At 38.1% G+C, this 25,513-nt stretch overlaps 2 protein-coding genes and 1 long non-coding RNA gene across 7 annotated transcripts in view; 1 reads left to right on the top strand and 2 right to left on the bottom strand.

Moving 5' to 3' along the window:
• Window positions 1-587: 587 nt before the first annotated feature.
• DDX1 (DEAD-box helicase 1) lies at window positions 588-21,030 on the bottom strand. 2 transcript variants are annotated; one of them, XM_015859449.3, is made up of 26 exons: window positions 20,977-21,030; window positions 17,607-17,658; window positions 16,587-16,650; window positions 15,966-15,995; window positions 15,614-15,710; window positions 14,406-14,453; window positions 14,164-14,247; window positions 13,164-13,247; window positions 12,665-12,741; window positions 11,831-11,903; window positions 11,641-11,717; window positions 10,711-10,825; window positions 10,160-10,298; window positions 9,660-9,720; window positions 8,548-8,646; window positions 7,779-7,868; window positions 7,023-7,211; window positions 5,251-5,302; window positions 4,656-4,802; window positions 3,896-3,987; window positions 3,030-3,102; window positions 2,495-2,567; window positions 2,344-2,386; window positions 2,021-2,116; window positions 1,169-1,289; window positions 588-918 (listed from the first exon to the last, which is right to left on the bottom strand). In XM_015859449.3, exons 1-26 carry the CDS (start codon window positions 20,990-20,992, stop codon window positions 788-790), a joined length of 2,223 nt encoding a protein of 740 aa, XP_015714935.1. In that variant the 5' UTR covers window positions 20,993-21,030; the 3' UTR covers window positions 588-787. The 2 variants fall into 2 exon arrangements, with proteins under 2 accessions (XP_015714935.1, XP_085398316.1); XM_085542190.1 differs by having other exon boundaries at window positions 7,023-7,154.
• Window positions 21,031-21,589: 559 nt separating this feature from the next.
• On the bottom strand, window positions 21,590-22,377 carry LOC146761563 (uncharacterized). Its single transcript, XR_014944253.1, has 2 exons — window positions 22,239-22,377; window positions 21,590-22,116 (listed from the first exon to the last, which is right to left on the bottom strand). It is a non-coding gene; the product is annotated as an uncharacterized LOC146761563 (long non-coding RNA).
• NBAS (NBAS subunit of NRZ tethering complex) overlaps window positions 21,827-25,513 on the top strand; it is a 148,489-nt gene continuing 144,802 nt past the window's right edge. For all 4 annotated transcript variants that reach the window (XR_014944252.1, XM_085542189.1, XM_015859432.3 and 1 more), the window contains exon 1: window positions 21,827-21,979. Coding sequence is in view for 3 of the 4 variants with exons in the window: in XM_085542189.1 (XP_085398315.1) it covers window positions 21,845-21,979 (135 nt within the window). In the remaining variant the exon portion in view is untranslated. The remainder of the gene's footprint in view (window positions 21,980-25,513) is intronic.

The following is a 25,513-nucleotide window of genomic DNA, read 5'->3' as shown; positions in this document are numbered from 1 at the left end:
AAATGGTAACTATATGCTAACTACTCCAGCTACAAATGGCTTATCACTTACTGTTATTAGGTGAAAAGGCACACATATTCTGAGGTAAAAATAACCAAGAGACTTTATAGCAGGGACAGCTTTCTGAAAGGAATTTAGTAGAGTTCTCTTTGGCTTTCTAGTTTTTAATTTTTTTTTTTTTAAAAGAAAAATCTTGTTTGCAGAGGAAATTATGCATTCCAGAAAGTTCATGTTTTCCTTTAGTCTTCTAACATAGCAGCCATTGAAATTAAGACAAAGAGCAATCTATCCCATCATTCCAAGTAGCTTATTGTGATATCACATCTAAATACTTTTCCTAAGAGACAGTCATGAGGGTAAGCTGTGTGAAAACTGATGCATCTTTAGAAGCCATAGAATTAGAAATGACATCACATGATTAGTGAAGCCATTTTTACCTATGTTCCACAAAGAATTCAATTCTTCATCAGAAAATTCTTACTGTTTGCTTATCTGTTATTGTACTATTGATAAATCTTTTGATGCAAATAACGATTCTGTAAATTAACTCTCAAGGCAAAAACAAAAAAAAAAAGAACAAAAGAAGCTTTTCCATCTTTGACTTTTTATTTATCAAGAGCTAATACAGAGTTAGCAATGCTGAACACACTGTTTATCATGCAAGAAATGTACTGAATTGTAAACCTTTTCTTCCTTTCTAACTATTGCTACTGAAGAGACAGCAAAGGAATTTTGTATTTGTAGGAGAGAGCATTTATTAAGTCAAGTCGTCTCAAGTGTGGCACAATCAGAATGTTCTGAACAGCTGGTTAGGAAGATAGCCAAGATGCAAGAAAGATGTCTGAGCCTCCTTTTCAAGGGCAGCCAACTCTTGAACTGTAGGTGCCAGAATATCCACATGGCCTTTATAAAGTCCACCTGCCAAAAGATATCCAATGTAAATGATGCATTCAAAGCGATTTGTCACCACAACTAGTAACATTCAATCACAGTCATTCACTAAGTTAACAAAATAAAACATAGGCATACACACACTCCACCTATTTGCAACCCATAGGTTGAATGTAAGAAATGCAAAAGACAGCAAAGGCCCAACAGTGTCATTATGCAGCAGACAGCCACTAATAATAGACATAATAGACTAATTCAAGAGTAGTTCATTGCTTACCACCGAGGGCTCTTTTCTGTCCATATGTGACTTTCCCATCAAAGTCATCTACTGGTACTTTTATGTCTGGTTCTACTTGGGAAATAGTGCAGTTTAAGTGTTCTTCAATTTCTCCCAGCAACTGAAGAAAGTTTAAATTTAATCATTTATATGTTCCAAGACTCCAGTTAGACTAACATTAAACAAAATACTTATAATAAATCTAAACCCACAAAAACCACCACATCCAAACTATTCAAATAAGATTCAATAAAAACTGTATATAGAGAACAGTTTTGTCTTAGGGACCAAAGGTTAATGCATTTTTTTTTGCTCAAATTACTGTACAATTTCATTTCCAATCTCACTATGTCTTTCTTCTACTTAAAGAGAAACTTTCATTTCATATACTACACTATTTATGTGAATGAAGCTACTTTACGTGTCATTTACTCTAATATAAAAAAGAAAGGAAGCACTGTTAATTTAAGAAGCATTCATAGCTAGTATACAAAACCAAATGAGAATTTACAGTTTCCAGATTAGAAGAATAGCAAATCTTTAGCTCTATAATTTGAAGACATACTATCTAGACAAAATGCAATTAACATTCTGTAACTCTTGACAATATTTCATTATGATGATGATAGAGAAATTGAATATAAGACTCATAGAATTAGCTAAGAATACCAAGACAGGCTTTATAATTGAACAAATAAGTTATAGAAAGTACAACTTGTGTTTAAAATTCTTCTTCAAATGGAATTACACTTCAAAATTTGATTTATAAACTAAACAGTTGCTTAAGATGGTGACTACATACCACAGTCTTTTCAGAGCAATTAGAACATAATGGTCAATGGAAAGCTTTACCTGCATTTCATTGTACCATATGGTGCAACCTCCTTCCTCCTTGAGTCTAGTATTATAACACCCCTTTCCACGACTACTGCATACATGATACCAAACCTAGACATAAAAGAAAACAACTTTTAAACTTTTAGCAATAGCTTAGTACCCAAATTTTTAATCAATTCTGTCATGAAAGTGAATTTAATTATCCTTTCAGAGTCCCTTTCAGTTAAGGCAGGAAGAAGCAGCAATTTTCCATTACAGGCTGTTAAATCTGAGCATCAGCAGCAGATGGAACTTAAGTAAATAGCATCCATTTGATTTTGCTTCTGAGTTATAACTACCTTTTCTTTCTCTTTTGCCACAAGGGAAATTGCCAGACCCATCCTGAAATAATGGAAGAGAAGAGGTTTTTCAACAACTATTGTCAATTTATTAAAAATCAAGAAAAGAAACTCCAAGAAATTATGGTAGCTTCTCTGAATGCACACATACCTTTCAGCTCTGCCTACTCTTCCAATTCGATGAACATAGTTCTGTTTTTCATCAGGGAGTGTGACGTTTATAACTGTACAAGACACAATCCACAATATATGTGTGTATATATAAGCATTAAATATAAGCTAATGTCACAGCCCGCACCATTAAAATAAATATGGTTTTGATTGGTGCATTATTTCTCCTTAGCCCATTTATCAAGTGTGAACTTATGCTCTACCACAGCAGTTACACTGTTACCTGCATTACCTACACTTAAAGCTTCAATTATAACTTCCCCATGATTAACTTATTTTTTTGACTAGCATGAAAAAAAAAAAAAACAAACAAAAAGAATCCCCAGCAAACACAGAACATCAGTCATTTGAGAAGATACACTGGACAATCAAAAATCCAACCAGATAAGGCATTTCACATACATGTTTCCTTAAGTTAAAGCTGTAAGTCACATATCTGTTTTAAGAGTTAAGGACTGCAAATATATTGAAGTCATATGCAAATTCAACAGCTTAGTTTAAAAGTTATGTCTTACCATAGGGAACACCGTGAATATCAATTCCTCTAGCTGCAACATCTGTGCAGATCAAGAAACGGACATCTCCTCTCTGTGAAAACAGTCAGAAGAAGTGGTGAGCTAAACAAACCAAACCAACAACCAACAGTAGTCCTTTCCATTTACTTTGCCTTGACAGTATGTCTGTATGTTACATTAACACTGCAAATACAGCTCTTTTGTAGTACAACAATGATTTTTGATTATGAAAAATTTCATCAGTTTGTACTGATACTTTTTCCCCATCAACATAAGACAACTATAAATCAATAAATGGCTTACATGTATAAATAATCACGTTGTTTTGATTTTTGATATTTGAGATACAGTAAGTTTATAAAAGTTAAGGAACTTAAATTTGAATGGGCTGAAACTTCAGCATAGGAAGTTCTGCACAAATGTGCACAAGAACTTCTTTACGGTGAGGGTGATGGAGCACTGGAACAGGCTGCCCAGGGAGGTGGTGGAGTCTCCTTCTCTGGAGATATTCAAGAACTGCCTGGATGCCTACCTGTGTGACGTGGTGTAGGGAGCCTGCTTTGGCAGGGGGGTTGGACTCAGTGATTTCTAGAGGTCCCTTCCAACCCATACAATAGTGTGATTCTGTAAATTTAGCTTTATTTAGATCCCTCTACTCTATCAATGAAAATCTATACAAGTCATGTCAACTGAGCATGTATTTCTACCAAAAGAACCTGCATCTCACAGAATTTTAGGAGCCAGTCATAAAACATCCAAACTAAATTTAAATTAAATCAAGGACTAGCAGCACATGTTAAAACAGAAGGTATGATTTCAGGTATTAGGACATTAGAGAAAAGTCTGCAAGAGTCTTGCTGTGTCACCTTAAATCTTTCCAGGTTCTGCTTTCTTTCTTGAGGTTTTCTGTCACCATGCAGACAGACACATGAGAACTGATGTCCTTTCCTATCAGGGCCTGAAAGAGTATGTATTAATAACATCATACATAAGGTATAACACAGCATCATACAGCAGTGAAAGAGGTACATGAGGGCAAAAGCCTCAATGTGAGGGAATTTCATCCGTTAATTTATTTTAACAAACTTATGAATGATGCAGGCAATGGAAAAAAAAAAAAACCAAGACATCTTTCCACTCTACTTTACTAAAAGGGTTCTCTGCAGACATCCTCTTACTTTTTCCTAGTCAAAACTTACCTTGTGCCTCACATGTCCCTTTGTAGCGTCATGTATTTTGCCACGTTTCCCTTCCATGTTTCCTCATGTGTACTTCTGCATGCCCTCACGTTTTCTCCTGTGTCTACAGCAGCTGCTGCTCCTTCTTACATAAGTTTCAGCAGGTACTGTATGTTTCTTACTGGTTCTAATTTTTGTGTGCAATGGGTTGTTTCCAGCCAGTTCAGAGCTGCCAGTCACAGGCATGAAGCAGTTCATGGCCTCCTTCTGCATGCAATCTCTGGACCTCCCTTCCACAAAACCCTGACTCTTACGCCTGATCAATGTCAAAAAAAACCCCTCAACTATAATTTATTTGTGTGATATCTGTGTATCACTTCATCATAAAAGGTTTTCTTTAAAATGAGCAAGGAAGGGAACAGAATAAGGTTATGATGGAAAACATTACCTCCGCCCTGCTGGATGAAGTATTGCTCCATATTATCACAATCTATTTTTGTCCTGCAGAAAATAATGGCCTGGTCCATCTTGTGTTCCTTGATTGCCCGAACAGTGTACTCTCCCTTTAGGATTTTGATAGCTTCTGACCACATTTCTAAGTAAAAGTAAGAAAAGCCATGTCAAATCAAGCATTTTAAAATATGACAAGTCTTTTGAGCACACATTTAAAGATTCTCTAGCCTTCTCGTAGACAATTAAACATTTACTAGAAGAACAAGTGAGCTAGACCTTCAGTTTTTTCCTCTCTTAGCCATGTATCCCTGCTCCAGGGTAATGCAATACAGTAAGAGCAAAACTATTCAGTTTCAGGCTATTTATACGCACAAAAAACCCACTGGTTATTTAGACATCTGCTAGATACATGCAAGTCTTTTTCTCTCCCATCTAATTATGGAAATAGCTCACTTCACTACTCGGAAATCTATAAATGAATAACGAGGAACACACCTCAAGACAATTATCTACTATAATTTAGCTTTACTTAACAACACTCAGAAGATCATTTTACAAATGATTACTATTTAACACGGAGTGCTGATTACCTGGAGTGTTTGCACCAGGTCGTGTATTGTCCTTTGCATGTACTTCATCAGTCTAGGAAAAAAACAAAAATAAGAATAAATCCTTAGTCACTTGACTGTAGCCGTGGCTAAGCCACACACAGTCACAAGAACACGGGGGGGGGAAGAAAACCTAATACCAACTACTTAGCATTTACTCAATATTTTTGTAAAAACCTGCATCGGTCTCAACACTGAAATCAAAGATTGTGTCCTCGAACAACCTACTGAAAACCCACATTCTATTCGCATCTACAGGCTGTAAGAACAGAATTCCAGAGCAGGCCAGCTATAATTTGTCAATTTTATTCAATGTTACCAGTTGTTTTCACATGCAATTCCAAGATTTCAAGTATTGTTAAGTGGTTCTGGTTAAGAAATAATTTTTAAAATTAGGTTTAATGCTCTACACTAAAAAAAAAAAAAAAAAAAAAAATTGTTTGTTTTTCATAATAATCTAAACTGTTCAAGACTGGATTAATTACATAACAAAAAATTGAGATTCCAAAGTTCTCACTAATCTTCACTATAATCTATGCATTCAGTAAAGAAATCCCTAGATTTTTAGGATGCGCTCAGGTGAGAAAAACTACTTGTCTATAGATAATTTCTTAAGTCACGTGGAAATTTCAGTTACTTAGAACCCTTCTGGTACTTAAATAAAGCTAAGGTCACTCTCTTGAGATATCTGTTTTCATGTTAAACTCTAGTTAATGGACCAAGAGTTTTACATTCATGAAAGAGAAGAATCTTGAAGAACCAAAAGTCCAGAAAAGCCCTAGAATTCTGTCTCATCTTTAAAGAAATAACCTCAGAGGAGATAGCAAGGATGAATGCATATGCATCTCCCATAGCTGACAAAACTCTGTCATACTACCATAGAAGTATGAATAAAGTTGAGAAGTAAGGTAACTTTTGTTCCATTAACAGACAATTTAATCTGCCTTGAACTAAAGAGAAGTTCTGATTGCAAGCACCCAAAGCAGATTAATATAAAAAGCAACCCAAGCAATGTACTACAACCACTGCTTAATAACAAGAATATATGGCTGCTACTATGTTTTTCCCTGTACTGGAATCATATAAACTACAGAGCAAATGAAACAAATTCAGGTTAAGACTTCACCAAAAACCTCTAGCAGTCCTTACAAAGGAGAGTTCCACAAACAATGAGGTGTTAAGAGAACCTACTGACCCCAAGCATTTAAGAGTTGCTAAAAATGAAACACAGTTCCAAATTATTCAGAACTTGCAAAATAAAGACTTAAGTATCAAATTGCCCACCTGAATATGGAAGGCTGAGGCAGAATTTAAACCCTAGTCTCAAACATAGTACAAAATGAAATCTGTTCCTCTAAAAATTGCTCATCTCACAGGTTAGAGGCAAAAAGTTCTCTACAGAATGATCCATACAGTGTCATTTATCTTCTGAATGACCTACAGTCTTTTCTGAACTAACTACAGCCAAGCTACAGTTAGCTTTGAAATGACTGAATAAATTGTCCAGTGCCATCGTTCCTTACTACAGACCACAATGCTATTCCTCCAGGATTTTCCTAAGTTAAGACTGAGCTTTTCAAATACAGTGTTATGACATTAGCAATATCATGCTGCTGATTAAATGGAACAATCTGCTTCATACACACTAAACTTTCACTAGCTGGCAAAGATCCTATAACACTAGGCCTCAGTTCTGCATGATAAAGTAAATACTGGCAAACAAGTAATCTAGGTTCTACTTGTAAGCTACTTACTCTGATATGATTCTTGCCAAGCCTTTCCCAGAGTTTGTCTGTTTTGGGATTTACAATCACAACTACATGGTGTACAGTTTCAGGGACAGAATCTTCTCCTTTCAAATCAACCCAGGTAGGAAAATGCATGATCTTTTCAGATAGTTTTTTCACATCAAAAGAATGTAGTGTTGCAGAGCACACAATCACCTAAGAAGAAAGAAAAGCCATATGAATGCCACTGGAGATAAGATTCTGCTAGCAAAAATCCAAAAGCAAACAAAGCAAAACAACACACATCACATCACAAAACAAAAAACCCCGCAGGAAGGGTATGTGGTAGCAAACTTCAGCACAGAGTCTTCAGAACCAGCTTTCTTCATCATGGCATCTACTCAGCTCATAAGCCAGGACAAAAGGGAAGGCTTACTCAACTAACTCTCCTAGAGAAACTTAAATCATTGGAGAGTAACAAAAATATTTCTACTAAGATGATTATTAAAGCATCAGAAATAAGAGTGTAGGTAATCAATAAAGTAGTCAATCATTTTTCAGATACATTTTTATCATATAACTCAAATACTGTTAGACACTGAGCTCTAGATCTAGAATCCTAAAAACACACGTTCCCAGACAGTTACTGAACCCAATAATCAAGTGTTGCTTGTGAGCAAGAGCTGTAATAAAGAATAAATTATTTCAAAGAAGCAGCATTCTGCAGCATGCAATAATTAACTGAAAGCAGCTGACTACAGAAATCAAGGACAGACATTATACCTGAAGTCTCTTGCCATCTGAAGTTATCTGTGGAATTTGGCTGTGGATCCTGTTTATGAAATCTGAATAACCTTGAAGAAGAAGGCCATCCTACAAGGGAATAAAATGTAAAAAGCTGCAGTTCATATTTGCCAGTCAAATAAGCTATATGCTTTAGACTTAGAGGTCCACTCATTTAATTAGCAGAATAGATCAATGCCTAGCTGGAATATAATTACTAAGGAGGAAAAAAAAAAAAAAAAAAGAAAAACGTGAAGTATTTGCATGTACAGCTGCAGTGCTTCACAAGAAATTAAATATTTGTTTCAGCTGCTTCTACTGGCTAATACTGTGAGACACTTTATCTTTGTCAACACTTGGTTGTACTACAACTCATCATAAAGATACACTCATTTCACAGCATACAGACTAGGAAATAGGTTGACTTGAAGACCTGCTGGGTAAACCAAAATGCTTTCTTAGCATTTATTTTTTCAAGCTTCCTATATAGAAACAGGGATTGAATTCATTAGTCTTACAAATGCAGTCTGAAACATATTTCTCTATCAAATGAAACAGCTTTACTGGGGAGGCTATAAAAAGAGAAGTTATGTAGGTTACTATGCTTAGAAATAAAAAAAATATAGAAGTACATTAATCTAGACTGCCTTAGAGGCAGCTAAATGTTAAGTGCCAAATGCTACAAAGCTATTAGTTGCATTACATCTTTCATAAAATGCTATAACACATTTAAGAATAGAAATTAAATATCATTTAATTCTCTACATACAGCTTCATCCAGAACGAGGAATCTAACTTGAGATAAATTAAGTTTTCCTGTTGAGACCAAGTCATCCAGTCTTCCAGGAGTTCCAACGACAATATCCACCTATGAAATACAGAACAGCATTTATTTGTCACATAGCTAATACCTGTTTTGCCTACACTTCTGTTTGTGGGACAATAAGAAGTGTGATGATCTATTTTCTATGAATTATAACAAAAAAATTCTAGAGTAGTTTGTATCGGATGGATATCCCGTGGTCACCTGTCCCCTACATCCATGATCACAAGCAAAGGTTACCTTCCAATTTAGATTTGCTAGAACCATGCCTGAAAATGTTCAACATCCTCAGGAAAAGAAAATCCCACAAAGTTGTAGGCAACAAATCTATTTCATCCCTATTTAAGAAAAATTAGGCATAACTCTACAGTAAGACATCTTTTAAATCTAACAATGATAGAATGGAACTTAAGATTTTGCCAGATAGAAGGGTTAACCATTATAAACTTATGATTCATATGGAAATCTAGCGCTCTTCCAGTTCAAGTTTCTTAGGAGAAACTTCTGATTTCAGCAGTTAGAATCAATGTAAAAAAAGTCCCCTTCATACTGGCAAGGTATCACTTCCAGAAGTTAGTCTTAAACAACAAAAACAGTTTGCTATTACCTAAGAGACAATGGAATCAACTGTACATTCTATACTGTGGAAACCAGACTGGCTCTTTCTGTGTTGGACTTGTCTGGGATAATGTTTGAACCTGACAATCACAGACAAGTTTTACTTGCATATATGTGAAAAAGTAAGAAATCTGTTTATATCTCGGTAATTAACAACACATATCTGAAGTAACATTTCTGTCATGTCTAAGTACTGCTGAAAAATTTAAAATAGCACTTGATGAAGTACTACAAGTATTTGTGTTTAGTATTTATTTTTATCATGGAAATAAAATGACAAGTGCTAGAACAGAGCAACTTTACCACACTATCTAATGCATGATCTCTTTTTCACAGGTACACAGCAGTTATAGGAAACCTGAATACTATTCTCTAAGTACATTATGAGCTATTTAGAAACCAAACTTTTAACTTATATGAACAAAAGGAATCCATCTTACTCCTTGTTCCAGCACAGAAAGTTGATCTCTTGCAGCAACTCCACCAATAATCAATAGCTCCCTGCAATGAAAGTTACATCAACATATTTGATTATTTTTCTATACAGGAGAAAAATTAAACATCAGGTTGAAGATTGATTCTACTATTAACAGTTGTGTTTAACATTTCTGAATAGTAATTGGGAACAAAGCAGTTAAAAAAAAAAAAAAAATCTTTCTTATGTAGTATATGCTACTTCAATTTGAGAAGCTGGAAGTTCATCTAATCAGTGCAACATTTGTACTACAAGTCCACTGAAGTAAACAGAGATGGCCTTGTATACAGCAACCTGTTGGAGTCTGACTAGCGCAAAAAAATCAGAAGGTTGGCTGGCAGCAAATATTACTGAGAGGATTACCAGTGGCACTGTCAGATTAAGGTTCATTCACCAACACAGTAGAGCAAGTCATGTCCACGGACAACACTGTAAATGTAATCTAGGTAACAGAGGTATTATTACCTTAACTTGGGATTATCAATGTATTTTTTAAACTGCTTCACATTGTTCAAAGTTTGTTCTGCCAGCTCTCTAGATGGTTCTACAATCAACGCTTTTGGAGCATTTGGAAGGTTCTGTGTTTGAACCACCTGTGCATTTCCTAAGATTTGGGGAAAAATAAATAGAAAAGCCATTAAGACAAATTATGTATCCATTCTGAGATGTATTACAGTAAACAAACATAAATCTAAATAGCTCATTAAAGGGTGATGTTACTGCTTTAGATTAATGTTCAGATTATAAGTAAATCTTGCAGTGATAACACCCTGGAACAGCTTGAATTATTTAAGAGAACTTCTGCTACCTAATTCTGGCCTCAAAGCGTTAGTACTACTTCAGTTTAAGCTGAAGATGAATGAAGAATTTCAAAAAAGCATTGATTTTGCTGCCACTAAAAAAACGCTTGAAATCTGAAATGAGTACTGCAGTAACATAGAAATGGAAGTAAACAAAATGCATTCTGAAACACAATCTGAATACACAACTAAGAGAAAATTAAAGGTCAAACCTACCTGTATGTTGTGATTTTACAACATTACCATCAGGAGCTTTGCAAAGACCAATATAGCCATCTTTTGGTGGAAACTTGAAGTCTTCTTCACCAAAATTGAATTTCAATTCAGCATTCTAGATTTAAAAAAAAACCTGTGTCATATAGCTTCAAGAGACAACGTAAAATGAGAAACAACTTCACAGGAAGCTACTCCCTTGATAAATCAGTTACATATTCCGTGGGGACAGTGTATTATTCTCTCCCTCTACCCTCTTTCATATCTCTCTTTCCCAAGAAGTCTAAAACCTGTCAAGACATTTTGTCCTCAATTCTAGCTCTTAAATTCTATATCAAAGTATTCAAACATTTATAGAGACATTGAAACTTTAAAACAAAATTTATATTCAATTGATATTCAAGGACTAACCTCAACTAAATTAAAAGAAAAATCAAATTTTGACTTTTATATTTCTCTGAACACTAGAATGTTCTACTAAAGCCTTTGCTCAGAAAGACATCATCTCAGACTGTAAGAATATGGGCATACTGCTCCACTAACAGAATGTTAAAATTTAGAGTAAATGAAATAGGAAACGTAGATCAGGTAGACCACAAACCTTGACAGTGTTAAGCTACCAGCTTTTCTATCACACTATACCAAAGTTTAATAGAGGATGACAGTACTTGCTCCAGAATATTCTACCCACAAATTCTAATTTCAGTTTTTCAGCTCTAATTTAGATACCTGGTACTTAGCTTCAGCAGTCCTTGTCAAAGCTAACAGACTTGTGACAAATTCAGTAGTGAATTACTAGTAGGCTGAAGAAAACAGCATAAATGTGCAACTACAGTAACTGCAGGCAAGTATGAGGATTTTATCCATAACTACTTAGTTACTGGAAACAATTTCCACCATCTTGCACACAATTCTGTGACATTTCTAAGTTACCTTCAGCACACAAGCTGCAAAAAGTGGCTGGTTCCTTATATGTGGTGGGAATTCAAATGCAAGGCCAAGGTCTTTCCCTGAAAGCAGGAATTGTACAGTCAAACATCGCACGTACACATCCCTTTTTCCATACCCTTCAAGCATACAAATAAAGTTCTCAAAAAAAAAAAAAAAAGTGAATAAAACTTACCATTTTTGGAAAATTTAATTTGTCCTTTATCTATGTCTAGATAACATCCAATTGTATCATGCATGGTGAATTCCTATAATGAGAAGAAATTTGTGAAACTAATGTATTAGGAAAACTTTGTGCTTACGTAACTTTTGCCCATTTTTACAGTCTTCACACTTCTCCCCACTAAATACTTATTTTCAAGACATGAAAGTTCTACTTTTATTTCAATACTGCCGTAATAAACAGCATTAATATTTTTGATTCCACATCTTGAATAAACTGCCAAATCTATCTTCAATACTCACACCTTCACTGCTGCTTTAAATTTACTTGAACCCTGACAATGATAAATTCAAGTCTTTCACATGAAGACTTCTGCATTATGAAGAAGTGCATAAATTATACTTTTGTTAATCAATTTAAATCCAAGCTTCAAGCACTGAACACTGTAATAGAAACCTATTTCATGACAGTATGAGAAAGGTAACTCTTGTAAGGAAGTATGAAATGTGTGCTATATATACACTTATATACTTGAAACAGATAGCTTGACACCTTTTGATTGTAGGAGTATTTAATTAAAACCTATCTGCACTATGTAGTTGGTCTCCAAATTTGAGAGATCCCAATATACTAACTGCTTCTGTTAAATTCATTAATATGCTTTAGTCCAAAACAGTCTGAGGTTTTTCCTGGTATTTCTGCTTAGTGATTTTACCTTAAAAAGTTAGCACGGCTGGGAAAGACAACTGATTGCTATATCTAGGAACCAAGACAAAATCTCTACTAAAAGGTAATAAATTTAGAAATGAATAGCAACATTACTAACAATAAACAGTTTAAGCCTACCTCACCATAGCTGTCAAATTGCTTGTTGTGAGACTTCTTACCAGTTCCACCAAATCCAAAACCAAATTTATCAGTACCTGAAGAGAACAAAGAATAAAGCTTTTTACTATTTGGTTGTCAGGTTACAGTTTTCACCACACTTCGCTATCGTTTATACTGCCAATTTCAACTTCTAATGTAAAAAAATACTATCTAATGCTAAGTGAAGACTTCTAGTTTTGACATATTTTAAAACATCATCTTTGTACAAGTATACTGATTTATTTCACAAGTTGCTGGCTGTCTTCATGAAAATACTGAAATAAAGAGAAAAAGGACATTAGAAACACTAGCACCATGTACAGATTTTCTCCTTTAAGTGGAAGATTGGTACATGTCTTGGACTCCCTGATACTGCTACACTTCCCCAGTCACCCTTCTTTACAAGAAGAGAAAAGGACTACAGACATTTCATAAAGGTGACTGTAAGAATTGTCTATGCATACATGAGGAAACTCACCCAAATCTAGTGAAGCCTGCATTGTTGACCAACCAACTCTGCACAAGCCTTGGTCATGACAAGACACTTCGTAGTAGTATTTTCCTTTATAAGAAAAGAAAAAAGTTCAAAACAAACATCAAAATTTCAATTTCATTGAGGTGGTACAGTTAAGTGGACCAAGGTAACGTATATCCTTCCTTCCTCTACTGTAAGAGTCATAAAAACTCCACTCTACTGTGTTATGGTGAAAGGGTTCTGTGTACACTTATGTACAAGGATGGAGAAACATATCAGAGAACAGCAGTCCTAAGAAAGGTAAAGTGTGTGCTCAGAGGTAGTGTATAAAAGTCTCTACACAATCAATAAATTAGCAAGAGATCAGCGTTTCTACATAATTCATAGCATCTTTTTAAAATCAAACCAACGGGGATCTGACAAATCAATCTAAGATGATCAGCATTTGCTAGCACTGACAACTAAAAGCATGATTTCAACCACATAAATGTGGTTATTATGTACAGATGCACTATAGGATTGTGTGCACATCTGATGAAATAAGACTGTTCAAGGGTCTTTATGAACACTCAACTAGAATCACTGTAGCGTCAGTACGCCTCTCTGCTTCCAAGTAACAGCTGGGACCAGCCACCCAACTGCTGCTCTCGCCAAGGTAACCACAAAATTTGTGTATGCATCTGTATGGGGAACATGTAAGGAAATAATTCCAACATACAGTGCAGTTAGCTGCTTCCTATTAGTAACATCTGAACAAAATACGTTCAGACAAAGATTGGTTATAAAGGCATCTCCTCTGACTCCACATCCTATCAGAGGAGTTCAATACAGACTGAAGTACTTCTCTTTCCTAAGTCTTCAGCTAGCAGTAAATTGAATAACTGCACATTTACTTAGATAGGCAGTAAATTTTAAATGCAATTGTCTACATTAAGAATGGGTGATAAGTAAGCATTTCAGCTGAAATTTACAGGAGAACCTCTGAGATACATTTTGTCCTTACCTTTAGTCACACCTCTAGTTGCTCTGCATCCATGCCATTCTTTTACTTCTCTGCTTTGACAACACAGACCATCTGATCCAATTGCTGAAGATGACAAGAAAGCTTTAGTTTAAAGAAAACACTTCTTCAATAGCTTAAAAAAAATAAAAAAAATATCTGTGGATATATTGTAGTTTTATTCTGCTTCACATTGTCAACATTTAAACATAAAGCACAATTAAAATAGTATTAAGACAACTCACCAAAAGCTGATCCTCTGTCATATGGGTTCATCTGCCATTTGTTGAGCACTAAGTTTGAAAGACAACAACAGAAAACACATTAAGGCAACAAGGTAAGCCTGGAGAACTCAAACTCAAAATTCACTTTAGCTCTGCAGTCTGGCTTAATACTATGGGAAGACAGTCTTATTCCAAATCAATTCAAATACCTAGGTCAAAGTGAACATGTCCATCTTTGACACAGATGCCCAACACAAAGGTATTCTATGTAAGTTTGGGTTATTCCATTAAAGACAGCACAGATTAAACTGCTCAAAAATTTCATCAAAGACACTAGAGATAAACCAGAGGCAGAGATTTTCTTTCTTTCTTTAGCTGACTGCACTGTCAACACTGTAACATTAGCTATATCTAACCTCTAAGTGGACAACTTCCTTTAGGTCTTTTTCTGTCCTTTGTAGAACTACAGTCAAAGGCAAATCTCAATCTCCAACTACTAAAGACTGGACATAGTTACTAGCTTCCAAGTTGCTAGTCTATTTAAATATTAGAAACTCCCATACTGTAAGAATAACACCATGCTTACAATCTATGCTATATCAACAAGTTTTGGTCCTGTTAAATTGAACTGACAATAGACATTTCCTAATTCAAATTTGTAGCAACTCAAGGTGCTGTTATACAGCTTCCAAATCTAGCTATGTGCCAGAAGGAATACAAGATTTACTCCGCACAGCAGACTTGAAGTTACTACACTGTTGCCCAGCCAGATAAGTCAGTCTACACCTGAAAAGGCTTTTAACTCAAGCTTACATAAGAGGCCCAAGCTGAGTACGTGATGCCACAACAAAAAAAAAAACAAAAACAACCAAAACCCTCATTTGAAATTGGTCATTACCAGTATTTCACATATTCTAAGGGATTAAACTAGCATAACTTCAAATGAACACTGAATATGCAGCACAGTGGATTTGTTAACCTTAAGTTAAAGACAACCAAGACCGTACAGTCCAATGCATCCCAGTGTCAATGCATCCCAGTTTCTTCCATAAAAATCACAACATTTGTACTTGTAATTTTATGTCATCTAGAATAATTACATTCTATTCTCATTGTCCCAAATAAAAAGAGAAGATCCACTTTAATTGCAAGTGGATTTTCTTTTACTTTAGGGTATTATGGAATCAACAGTATTCTAAACCTTACAAGTGGTATAGTAGAAAACTTACCTGCCCCACCAGTTTTAATAGTTGCCTTCCCTTTCTTCCCTTCCATTTGGTCCTTCAGTGTTTCATACACAATTTGGATAACTGGAATGCTGAAAGCCTAAAATATAAATTTATTTTGCTTCCACAATCCATACAGACATTCTCAGATATACAGTCCGCCTAGTTTTCAGTTGCAACACCCATGGGTTAGAAACATTTTAAAACAAGCATAAGCATATGTTTAAATACTTATACAAATGTATGCATATTCTCTTGGCATGTTAAGCATATACCACTAAGCACAATGCCTCCTGTGGCATGAATACTTTTATTTCCACTACTTTTTATATTAGATTTAAATTTGATTACTTACACCAGTTTTTCCACTCCCTGTTTCTGCAGCCTGTAGGAAGAAAAATTTAAGAGTTTCATCAGTTTCACCATTCACAGTAAGGATTATTCAATAATTCTATTCATACTTTAACCTCTGCACAATATAGAAAATCTCAGAGTAATACCACAGCTTCAATTAGATTCAAATACAAATACACAAAATCTTTTCAATAAACTTGGAACATGAAAGCCTGCAGAGCTTACCAAAAGAGCAATCTATACATGAATCAAAGACACAGATCTGCAAAAAGCATGATAATCAGGCATCTTCAAGGTTATTGACAATGAAGGAGTTATTGAGACACCATCAGTCATTTTCCATGCTGATATGTATCACGTGTTTACAGCAAAGAGCAGATAAAGTCAGGTGGATTTCATTCATGTAGCAGCGCCTATCAAACTGTCAAACACTGAAGCGTAAGAAGAATGAATTCCTTCTGAAGGAACAGCTGGAAGCATAGTAGGAACTCAAAGAATTTTTTATCTAAGGATGTACTTTTGATAGAAGGGTTGAAGATCTGGTGTAACTACGCTGGTTCCAGCATATGGAAGGATGGAAATAATGCACAAAGAATACTCAAGGACTGTCCTACATACTTACCATGAGTACATCACCACCTCCCAGAATCAATGGGATAGATTCTGCTTGAATATCTGTAGGAAGACTAGGTGGAAAAAAAAACACAAAAAAACAACATTAACATAAGTAGAAGTTATTTGAAAACAATTTTTACTTGTACAGGAACTCACAAAACCCACTTTAGCATACCACATAGGCAAGATTTGAACAGGTAAGAGTTATTTTTCCTGGCTTGCAGCTAAAGAAATGAAAATGCCAAGATTTCTAAAGAGGGTTTAGAATTGGTCATGTACCTTAACAAGCAGGGACAATTAGAAGCAGCGTATTCAGTTGTACCCTGATGAGATGGCTATATCATACATCAGTATATTACAAGAAAAATAGAAGTTTATTCTCTGATTTCCTTTCTTCTGGTGTTGTTCACTTCTGAGTCACTTATACACCCCTCATTTACAAGACTACTACTCAAAACAGGAAAAGAACAAAAGTGAATATAACCAATATTTTCAACCAATCTCAGATGATTAATAATAAGCATCCAGGTGAAGAAGAATTACATACATTGTTATTTGCATGATCAGTCTTACTCCAAATGATGATTTAAAGTAAAATATTTTAGCCAAACGGGCAACTAGCAGAAGGAAGAGTAAATTTTGTTGAATGATGCACTCAGGCATCAACGCTGAAGAACAGAATCTCCAACTGCAGACTGGAAAACACTAAACTACTATCAACTAGATAACAGTATTTAATATAACAATTATGATTAATTAATATAATCAATCAACTAGAAGCATGGGGCCTTTTATCAATCAAAGAATACTAAAGCTGTCATAGTTTGCTTGTCCAAGTTTGTGTGTTACTATTGTAGTTACAGTTTGTGCTCTTCAGTCTCTCACACCATTAAGAACCACAAGTGATGCAATGATACTAAACAGTTTCCACTTTGACACCGGAAAAAAGACACAGGTATTTTAAGCACGTGATATAATACTGAAAAACAAGACAGATTTTGCCAGGCCCAAAGGTATGCCTACTTACAGCCAATCCATCTCCTCCACTGCTTGAGCTATTTCAGGCATAACACCCATTTCTGTAAAGGGGGAAAAATAAATAAATAAAAAAGTAAAGAAAATACACGTAAATACATATACAAATAGCAAGCAGTGTTAGTTACCTCAACATGGCCCAAAATGAATCACTGACACCTGAAGATATTCAACCACAGACAAATGTAATAATGCATAATTTCTGGCAACAGTATATGCAACTTTCCCTACAGAACTTGAGTGATTGATAAGAAACACTCTCCCTTCTCCAGCCTAATTCTGGTTGTTCTCCCCAGCTTTAATGGTCAAACAAAGAACCAGGGAATCCTGGATCCTTTTCCCCAGGGGAAAGCAACTAATATAATAGCAAATAAAACACCCTATTTAATGACAATATTCCACCATCAAGAACCAATGGTTATCTTTCCAGGTCCATAAAGTCACGCTAAATCCATTAAATATCAATATACATGTTCTTAAAGAAGGTTTTTACATACTGGTCTTCACACTGTCACGTGTTGGCTTTCTGTGACAGAAAGACATATATTTTTTCCCTAACCACAATGATTCTGCAATTCTACATATGTATAAATATATATAAATACATACTTAATACAAAGACCTCCAAGATCTAGTCCAACCATCCACCTATCACCAATATTTCTCCACTAAACCATAACCCTCAGTAGAACATTTGAGCATTTCTTGAACACCGTCAGTGACAGTGATTCAACCACCTCCCCAGGCAGCCTGTTCCAGCACCTGATCACTCCTCTGGAAAATAAAATAAATATCCAACCTGAACCTATTCTGGAGCAAATTGAGACCATTCTTTCTTGTCCGTGTTGCCAGTTGTATATACAGACATACACACATGCTTATATATGTACATATGTACACAAAAGCAATAAGAAAGGACAGACTCTTTACCAGAGTCTGCTGTGACAGAACAAGGAGAAATGGTTTAAACTGAAAGAGTGGAGGTTTAGACTGGATAGAAGAAAAAAGGTGGTGGTTTTTTTTGTTTTAGTTTTCTGTTTTATTTTCCCCCATAAGGTTGGCAAGGCACTGAAGCAGGTTGACGTGGCAGATACCCTGTTCATTAAGGCTCTAAAGGTCAGACTGGATGCAGCTCTGAGCAACCTAATCTAGCTGCAGATGTCCCTGTTCATTGCATGGTGGTTGCACTAGGTGGCCTATAAAGGTCCATTCCAACTGAAATAACTACATTACATTTAATTAAAATAACTATCATCAAAAATAGACAAATTTTCCTCAACTATACAATCCTGACTACCATCTACATTCATCTTCAGATCTAAGGAGTTACAGTGTTTTCTTGATGATGATGATGTTTATTAGTATCTTCATTTCAGCTGAGACATCGTTGTTTTCTTCTTCAGACTGTCTGGTATGTTTTAGTTATAGGAGAAAAATAATAATAACACAATGATGTTTATAACTGAACTGCTACTAAACAGTGTTGTACAGAGCCAAGGTCATCCCAGTTCCCCAGTAGAGGAACCAGGAGGGGACAGAATCAAGACAGCTAGCTTAGACTGACCAAGGGGATATTCAGTACCATATATGACATCATGCAGAAGTTCATCTTGCACTCTTCTACTGCTAGGTGAGTTAGTTGGGCATTGGTCAGGGTGTGGTAAGCAACTGCTTGTGCATCACTTGTTATTGTGGTGTTTAGCAATCTGCCAGGTTAAATTACAATAGTCATTTTACTGCCCCGTGTCGGGCCTGTAAAAAGAATAAAATAACAGCAGATTTGACCAGACTGTGTTAACACAGGGTTTCTGGTAGTTAGATAATTGTTTGTCATGATGTTAATTTATTCCCTATTTAAGGAGCTCCTCGAGTCTTCTCATGGAATTATATTGTGTAGCACTTTGCTTGCTATTTATTTTCCCTGTTGTCCTTATGTATATATGGATTAGGAGGGAGGAAGGGAAGGGAAAAGACAACACGACCAGTGAATTATTCTCCCTCCTTCAGGAATAACCACAGAATGTCTTGGAAGGGTCCTCCAAGATCATCTAGTTCCTACCCCTGCTACAGGCAGTGGTGCCAATCATGAAACCAGGCATTCAATCTGGTATTCATGAATAATTTCTTATATCATGACTTGCATACGTATTTTAATTCCTAACACAGAAGCAGATTTCTTTTATTAAAAAGATTAACTGACCACTGCAATACACAGATCAGTTAATATAAGCCCTCTGTTGTTGAAGCTAGTCAGCCTGAGGAATAAGCCTAGATTTTAAGTAGTCACAGAATCACAGAATGATCCGGGTTGGAAGGGACCTCAAGGATCATGTAGTTCCAACCCCCCTGCCTGGCAGGGCCACCAAACATACACATTTTCTAGATCAGGTTGCCCAGGGCCCCGTCCAACCTGGTCTTGAACACCTCCAAGGACAGGGCATCCACAACCTCCCTGGGCAGCCTGTTCCAGAGCCTAACCACTCTCCTAGTGAAGAACTTCCCTCTAACATCCAACCTAAATCTTCCCTCTTTTAACTTAAAACCATTTCCCCGTGTCCTGCTATTATCAGCCCTTTTTTAAGAGTTTACTCCCCTCCTGGGAGTAAGTTCCCTTCAGGTATTGAAAGGCTGCGATGAGGTCACCCCGAAACCTTCTCTTCTCCAGGCTGAACAAACCCAACTCCCTCAGCCTGTCCTCATAGGGGAGGTGCTCCAGCCCCCTGATCATCTTCCTGTCCCTCCTCTGGACCCTTTCCAAAATCTCCCTGTCTTTTTTGTACCGAGGGCTCCACACCTGGACACAGTACTCCAGATGGGGCCTCACAAGAGTAGAGAGGGACAATCACCTCCCTATCCCTGCTGACCACCCCTCTCCTGATGGAGCCCAGGATCCCATTTGCTTTCCGGGCTGCCAGAGCGCACTGCTGGCTCATGTTGAGTCTTTCGTCCATCAGGACCCCCAGGTCCTTCTCTGCCGAGCTGCTCTCAAGGACCACTCCTCCCAGCCTGTACAGGTGTAATTCCTAGGTGTAATTCCTACAGGCGTAAATCCTAATTAGCCAGAGGCTTGACTACTCCTTTCCTGCTAAAACGTGCTTATTAACTCCTACAAATGTGCCTGGAAGCCTGTAAAAGCCCAGGAAGAGGCACCTATACCCCCACAGGCCTCTCGACCTACGGCAGCCACACACTGCAGCGGGCCTGCACCCCTCTAACAGCACCAGCCAGCCGTCGTAAAGAGACGACAAACGCCTTCACTCCCGCAGGATGCCAGCAGCCCAAAGCTATGAGATACCCCAACACTTCGCACCAACGGCGCAATCAATCAATCAACCCCCCCCGCCTGCCTTAGCTCCACGTACCCGAGAACGCCGCCATCTTCACGCCGCCTGCAGTCCCTCCTGCCTACCCGCAGTACGCAAGTGCGACGCGTGTCCGTCGCTATATGGCTCCGGCTGGGAGGCGGGGAGAGCCGCCTGTAGGGCCGGGTTTAAACAGAATCACAGAATCACAGAATTATCAAGGTTGGAAAAGACCTAGAAGATCATCTAGTCCAACCATTACCAATACTTCTCGGCTAAATCATATTCCTCAGAACCACATCCAAGCGTTTCTTGATCACTGCCATGGTCGGTGACTCCACCACCTCCTTGGGCAGTGCATTCCAATACCTGACTACCCTTTCCGAGAAGTAATACTTCCTAATGTCCATCCTGAATCTCCCCTGGCGCAGCTTAAAACCATTCCCTCTAGTTCTGTCACTGATTACACGAGAGAAGAGGCCAACCCCCAGCTCACTACAACCTCCCTTCAGGTAGTTATAGAGAGCTATAAGGTCTCCCCTGAGCCTCCTCTTCCGTTCCGGGTGGGTTTGGGATGTGAGTCCGCTTTGCGTTTGTGTGCAGCGCTGCGGCGTTGTGTCCTCGTCATTCATGTTTGTGTTCTTTAGTATAAAGCATCTCTGGTACAAAGCGCTGTGAGTTTTGTGTGAATAAAGGAACCTTTATTTATTTATTTTTGGTCTGCTATCCAGGGGCTTTTAATGCATTTCTTACTCCTCCTAGGCTTCACTTTCCTTTTCTTATCGTTTGCAGCCCAACAGCAATAGGTGCCCACTTCGGAGCTGCCTGTCGCTCCTCCATGCAGCTCTGAAGGGGTTAAAAGCCTCTCGCTGGTTTGGCCTCCGCCGGGCACCGTCCTCGCTGCGGTAGTGGGAGGGTCCGGGCCAGCATGGCTACTGCCGGCGGGGAAGGGGCTCCGAGGTCGGATGGGATGGCGACTGTCAGCGAAGAAGAGGATGGGGAAGAAAACATTTTGTACGACCTGCTGGTCAACGCCGAGTGGCCTCCGGAAACTGAGCTGCAGGTGAGAAGCGGCGTGATGGGGTTGCGGAGCGGGGGAGGGGAGAGGAACAGAGCGGAGTGGCCACGTCGGCGGTGTCGTCCCGCTGTGCCGGCGGTGAGCAGTGCGGCACGGGGCGCTGCTGGTTGGGAGCCTATGGCCTGGAAGGAAAAGGGAGGCAACAAGGGTGAGAACACAGCATACCCTTGGGGTATTCCTATCCCCGTAGCGGTGCTGTGTCTTGTCTTTCACGTCCCTTCGTTTCTGCGTTGTCATATGTTACCTGGGGTTCCTTGAAGCCCTTTTCGCTGTTTTTATGTGAACAACACGTGCCAGGTTTTATCAGCAGGCGTGAGGAAAGGCGTGGTAAACTTAAAGCCCCATCTCCATCAACAGCTGAGCTGAAAGCAGTGAGAACCGAGCCATTGCCCGTCCTTGGAGGTGTTCAAGACCAGGTTGGACAGGGCTCTGGGCAACCTGATCTAGTAAAGGTGTATGTTTCGTGGCCCTGCCAGGCAGGGGGGTTGGAACTACATGATCCTTGAGGTCCCTTCCAACCCGGGTCATTCTGTGATTCATTGCGAACGAGAGCTTTATAGCTTGCCATGCGCAAGGCAGCCCAGCTCCCTTTCCAGACCTGCAGGTCAGGGTGTTTGTATCTGGAATTTCAGTAGTGAGATAAAAGGGAGAATACACACTCTCGTTCCCCTTCCCTTGCAAGTCATGGGGCAGAAAGTACAAATAATGATCTCACAGATTGAGGTAAGGACAGTGAAATCACTCACCAGCTACTTGTGTGAGCCAAACAACTTAGGTTTGGGTAAGATTAGTTTAATTTATTGAAAAATGATAACAGATTAGGGTACTGATGACTAAAAAACATTTTCACCTCTCCCTCTTCTCAGGATCGGTTTCAATCTGAGCTCTCTTACCTCTTCCCCAGGCCTTGAGCAACAGTGTGGTCAGTTCATACTGCTTTGTCTCCTCCTTCCTTTTCAGGCTCTTTTCCTGAACTAATGAATATTCTTTCCAGCTGCTGTTGTGCCACAGTTTTTCCACCTCTTATATCTGCTGTCACAGATCACAACCATCATTGCTTATATCTTGGCTCTGCTTAGCAATGGGTCCCTCTTGGAGCAGCTGGAGCTGGCTCTCATCTGACATGGGGCAGTGCTGGGCTCTGCTCGTGGAGGTCACAACTGCAGCTCCCTGCTATCAAAACCTTGCCACATAAGCTTAATGTAAACATGCTAAGGTAGCATTTTTCTTCTCTTCTGTTGTATGACTTGGACATAGAAAATGCAAACAGTGTGGTTTCATTTATTTGTTGTATTGAACATTCAAATTTTCTGCAGTTGCTAGTGCATTTATTGAAGTACTTTATCAAGACTTGATGCTTAATGGGAGCCTCTCTCTGAACAGAGGGGAAGGTGTTATTCTTTCACCTGTGCTGTTTTTACAAGGTGTATTTTTCTATATACATACCTATGGGCAAAGATGGGCTTAACACCTTGTTATTTAGGTGACTGTGGCTTTCACCTGTTTATTTTATCCTGGCTTATTCACACTGTTTAGAAAAATAAACATCGCAGAAGAATTCCTGCTGTATTTCTGATAGAACTGCTTGGTTAGAAATGAGTAAAGTGAGGGAAAGTGGGAAAGGAAAGGAAGCTGAATGCTTCCTTCATGCAGTCATCTGTGATCCAAAGCAAGGCTTTAAACAAGACTTTTCTCTATTGACCTCACTTTATTTTTCTCTTATCTCCTTTAGGATGGTTTAGTGGGTTATATTGGTAGTAGGTCGATTGTTGGGCTGGATGATCTTGGAGATTTTTCCAACCTGGGTGATTCTTTGATTCGTTTTAGTCTACAGTCTGAGTTCTTCTGATTGTAACTGTGCACACTGGGAGATTGATTCTGTGATGAAAGAATAAAGTTAACTTGAAGACACACATAGATTTCATAAGCTAGAACTCCAAACTAGTTTTTATTTTAAATCTTACTGATATTCTCATTTACCTGTATGGAGTTCCTTTAGAGGAAGATTTCTAGGGGAAACTAACAGAAATTTGTAAACGATGCATGTGAAGAACTGACAATTCCAGATGTGTATGCCGACTGGGAGAAGAACTCGTTAAGAAAAGCCCTGCAGAGAAGGCTATGGGGGGTCCTAATGGATGAAAAGTTGGGCATAAGCCAGCAGTGCCTGGAAGGCCAGCAATAACCTAGGTTGCATCAAAAGGGGGGTGACCAGTAGGGAGAGGGAGGGGATTGTCCCCCTCTACTCTGCCCTCATGAAGCCTCATCTGGAGTACTGCATCCAGTCCTGTGGCCCAGCGCAGATGAAGGATATGGAACTGTTGGAATCAGCCCAGATGGGGGCCACAAAGATGATTTGGAAGCTGGAATACCTCTCTTACAAAGAGAGGTAAGAGCTGAGCTTGTTCAGCCTGAAAAGAATGGTCCAGGGAGACCTTGTTGTGGTCTTCCAGTACTTAAAAGCAGCTTCTAGACAGGAGGGAGACTGACTTTTTACATAGTCTGATGCTGATAGAATGGGGGGGGGGGGGGGCGCTGGCTTTAAACTAAAAGGAAGATTTAGGTTAGATGTTAGGGGGAGATTCACTACTCAGAGAGTAGTGAGGCACTGGCACAGGCTGTCCAGAGAAGCTGTACGTGCCACATGATTGGAGGCATTTGTGGCCAGGTTGGATGGGGCCCCGGGCAGCCTGATCTGGTGGGTGGCAGCTCTGCTTATGGCAGGGAGTTGGAATTGTATGGTCTGTAATGTTCCTTGCCATTTAAGCAAGCAAGTCAATGAACTGGACTGTACTGGTGGGAAAATCAAAGCAACCTGTATTCAGTGCAGTGAATTCCTGTATTCATGTGCACTGTGTAACCTATTTCATAAGTGAAAATTATGAGTATTTAAATAAAGTAATAAAATAGTTGTAAGGACTATAGTAATATATAGTACAGTATGTATATAATCATAGAATCACCAAGGTTGGAAAAGACCTAAAAGATCATCCAGTCCAACTGTTCACCTATTACCAATAGCTCCCACTAAACCATGTTTAAGAAATATCTGGAAAAGTTTTTTGAGCTTGTTAAAGTTTGTGGACTAAGAAAAAGCATTTTCATTTCCCTGGAAACAATTGCCCCCTTCCCCAAGGTACTAAAATAGCTTTAAGAATTAATTATAGTCTCGCTTCTTTACTCTATGTAATACCTTGTAACTTTCTGATCAATCAACCTGAATCTGGGAGGTTATCTATTAGTGCAGCTTTGTTGACTTCTAATGTACTGTAAGAAAACAGCTTGATTATTTCAAAGACTGTTTCTGGATTGCAGGCTTTGCACAGGGAACTACTTTATTTTAATAGTTTAATTTTTTGAGGCCAGATATGTTTTTAAACTTGCAGATACTCCTGACTTTTTGTTTATGTGTCCGTCAGTGTTTTGCTGCCCTGTAAGTTGGAATAAGAGGGCTGAGTTAACAAGTGTATCCTGTATACTGAAGTAATTTATTCATTCATTACCTGCTACTATAGTGAT

This window comes from Coturnix japonica, chromosome 3 (assembly GCF_054131305.1).
Source record: "Coturnix japonica strain WE chromosome 3, WE-NBRP24, whole genome shotgun sequence".
Lineage (NCBI taxonomy): Eukaryota > Metazoa > Chordata > Aves > Galliformes > Phasianidae > Coturnix > Coturnix japonica.
Note: the sequence above shows the minus strand (reverse complement) of the source record. Positions and strands in the feature narration are given on the sequence as shown.

Coding starts and splice junctions, on each gene's coding strand:
- DDX1 (XM_015859449.3), bottom strand. Junction 12,742..13,163: donor GCAGGCTTCACTAGATTTGG/GTGAGTTTCCTC, acceptor TGTTCTCTTCAG/GTACTGATAAATTTGGTTTT. Junction 10,826..11,640: donor TTGCAGCTTGTGTGCTGAAG/GTAACTTAGAAA, acceptor TTTTAAATCTAG/AATGCTGAATTGAAATTCAA.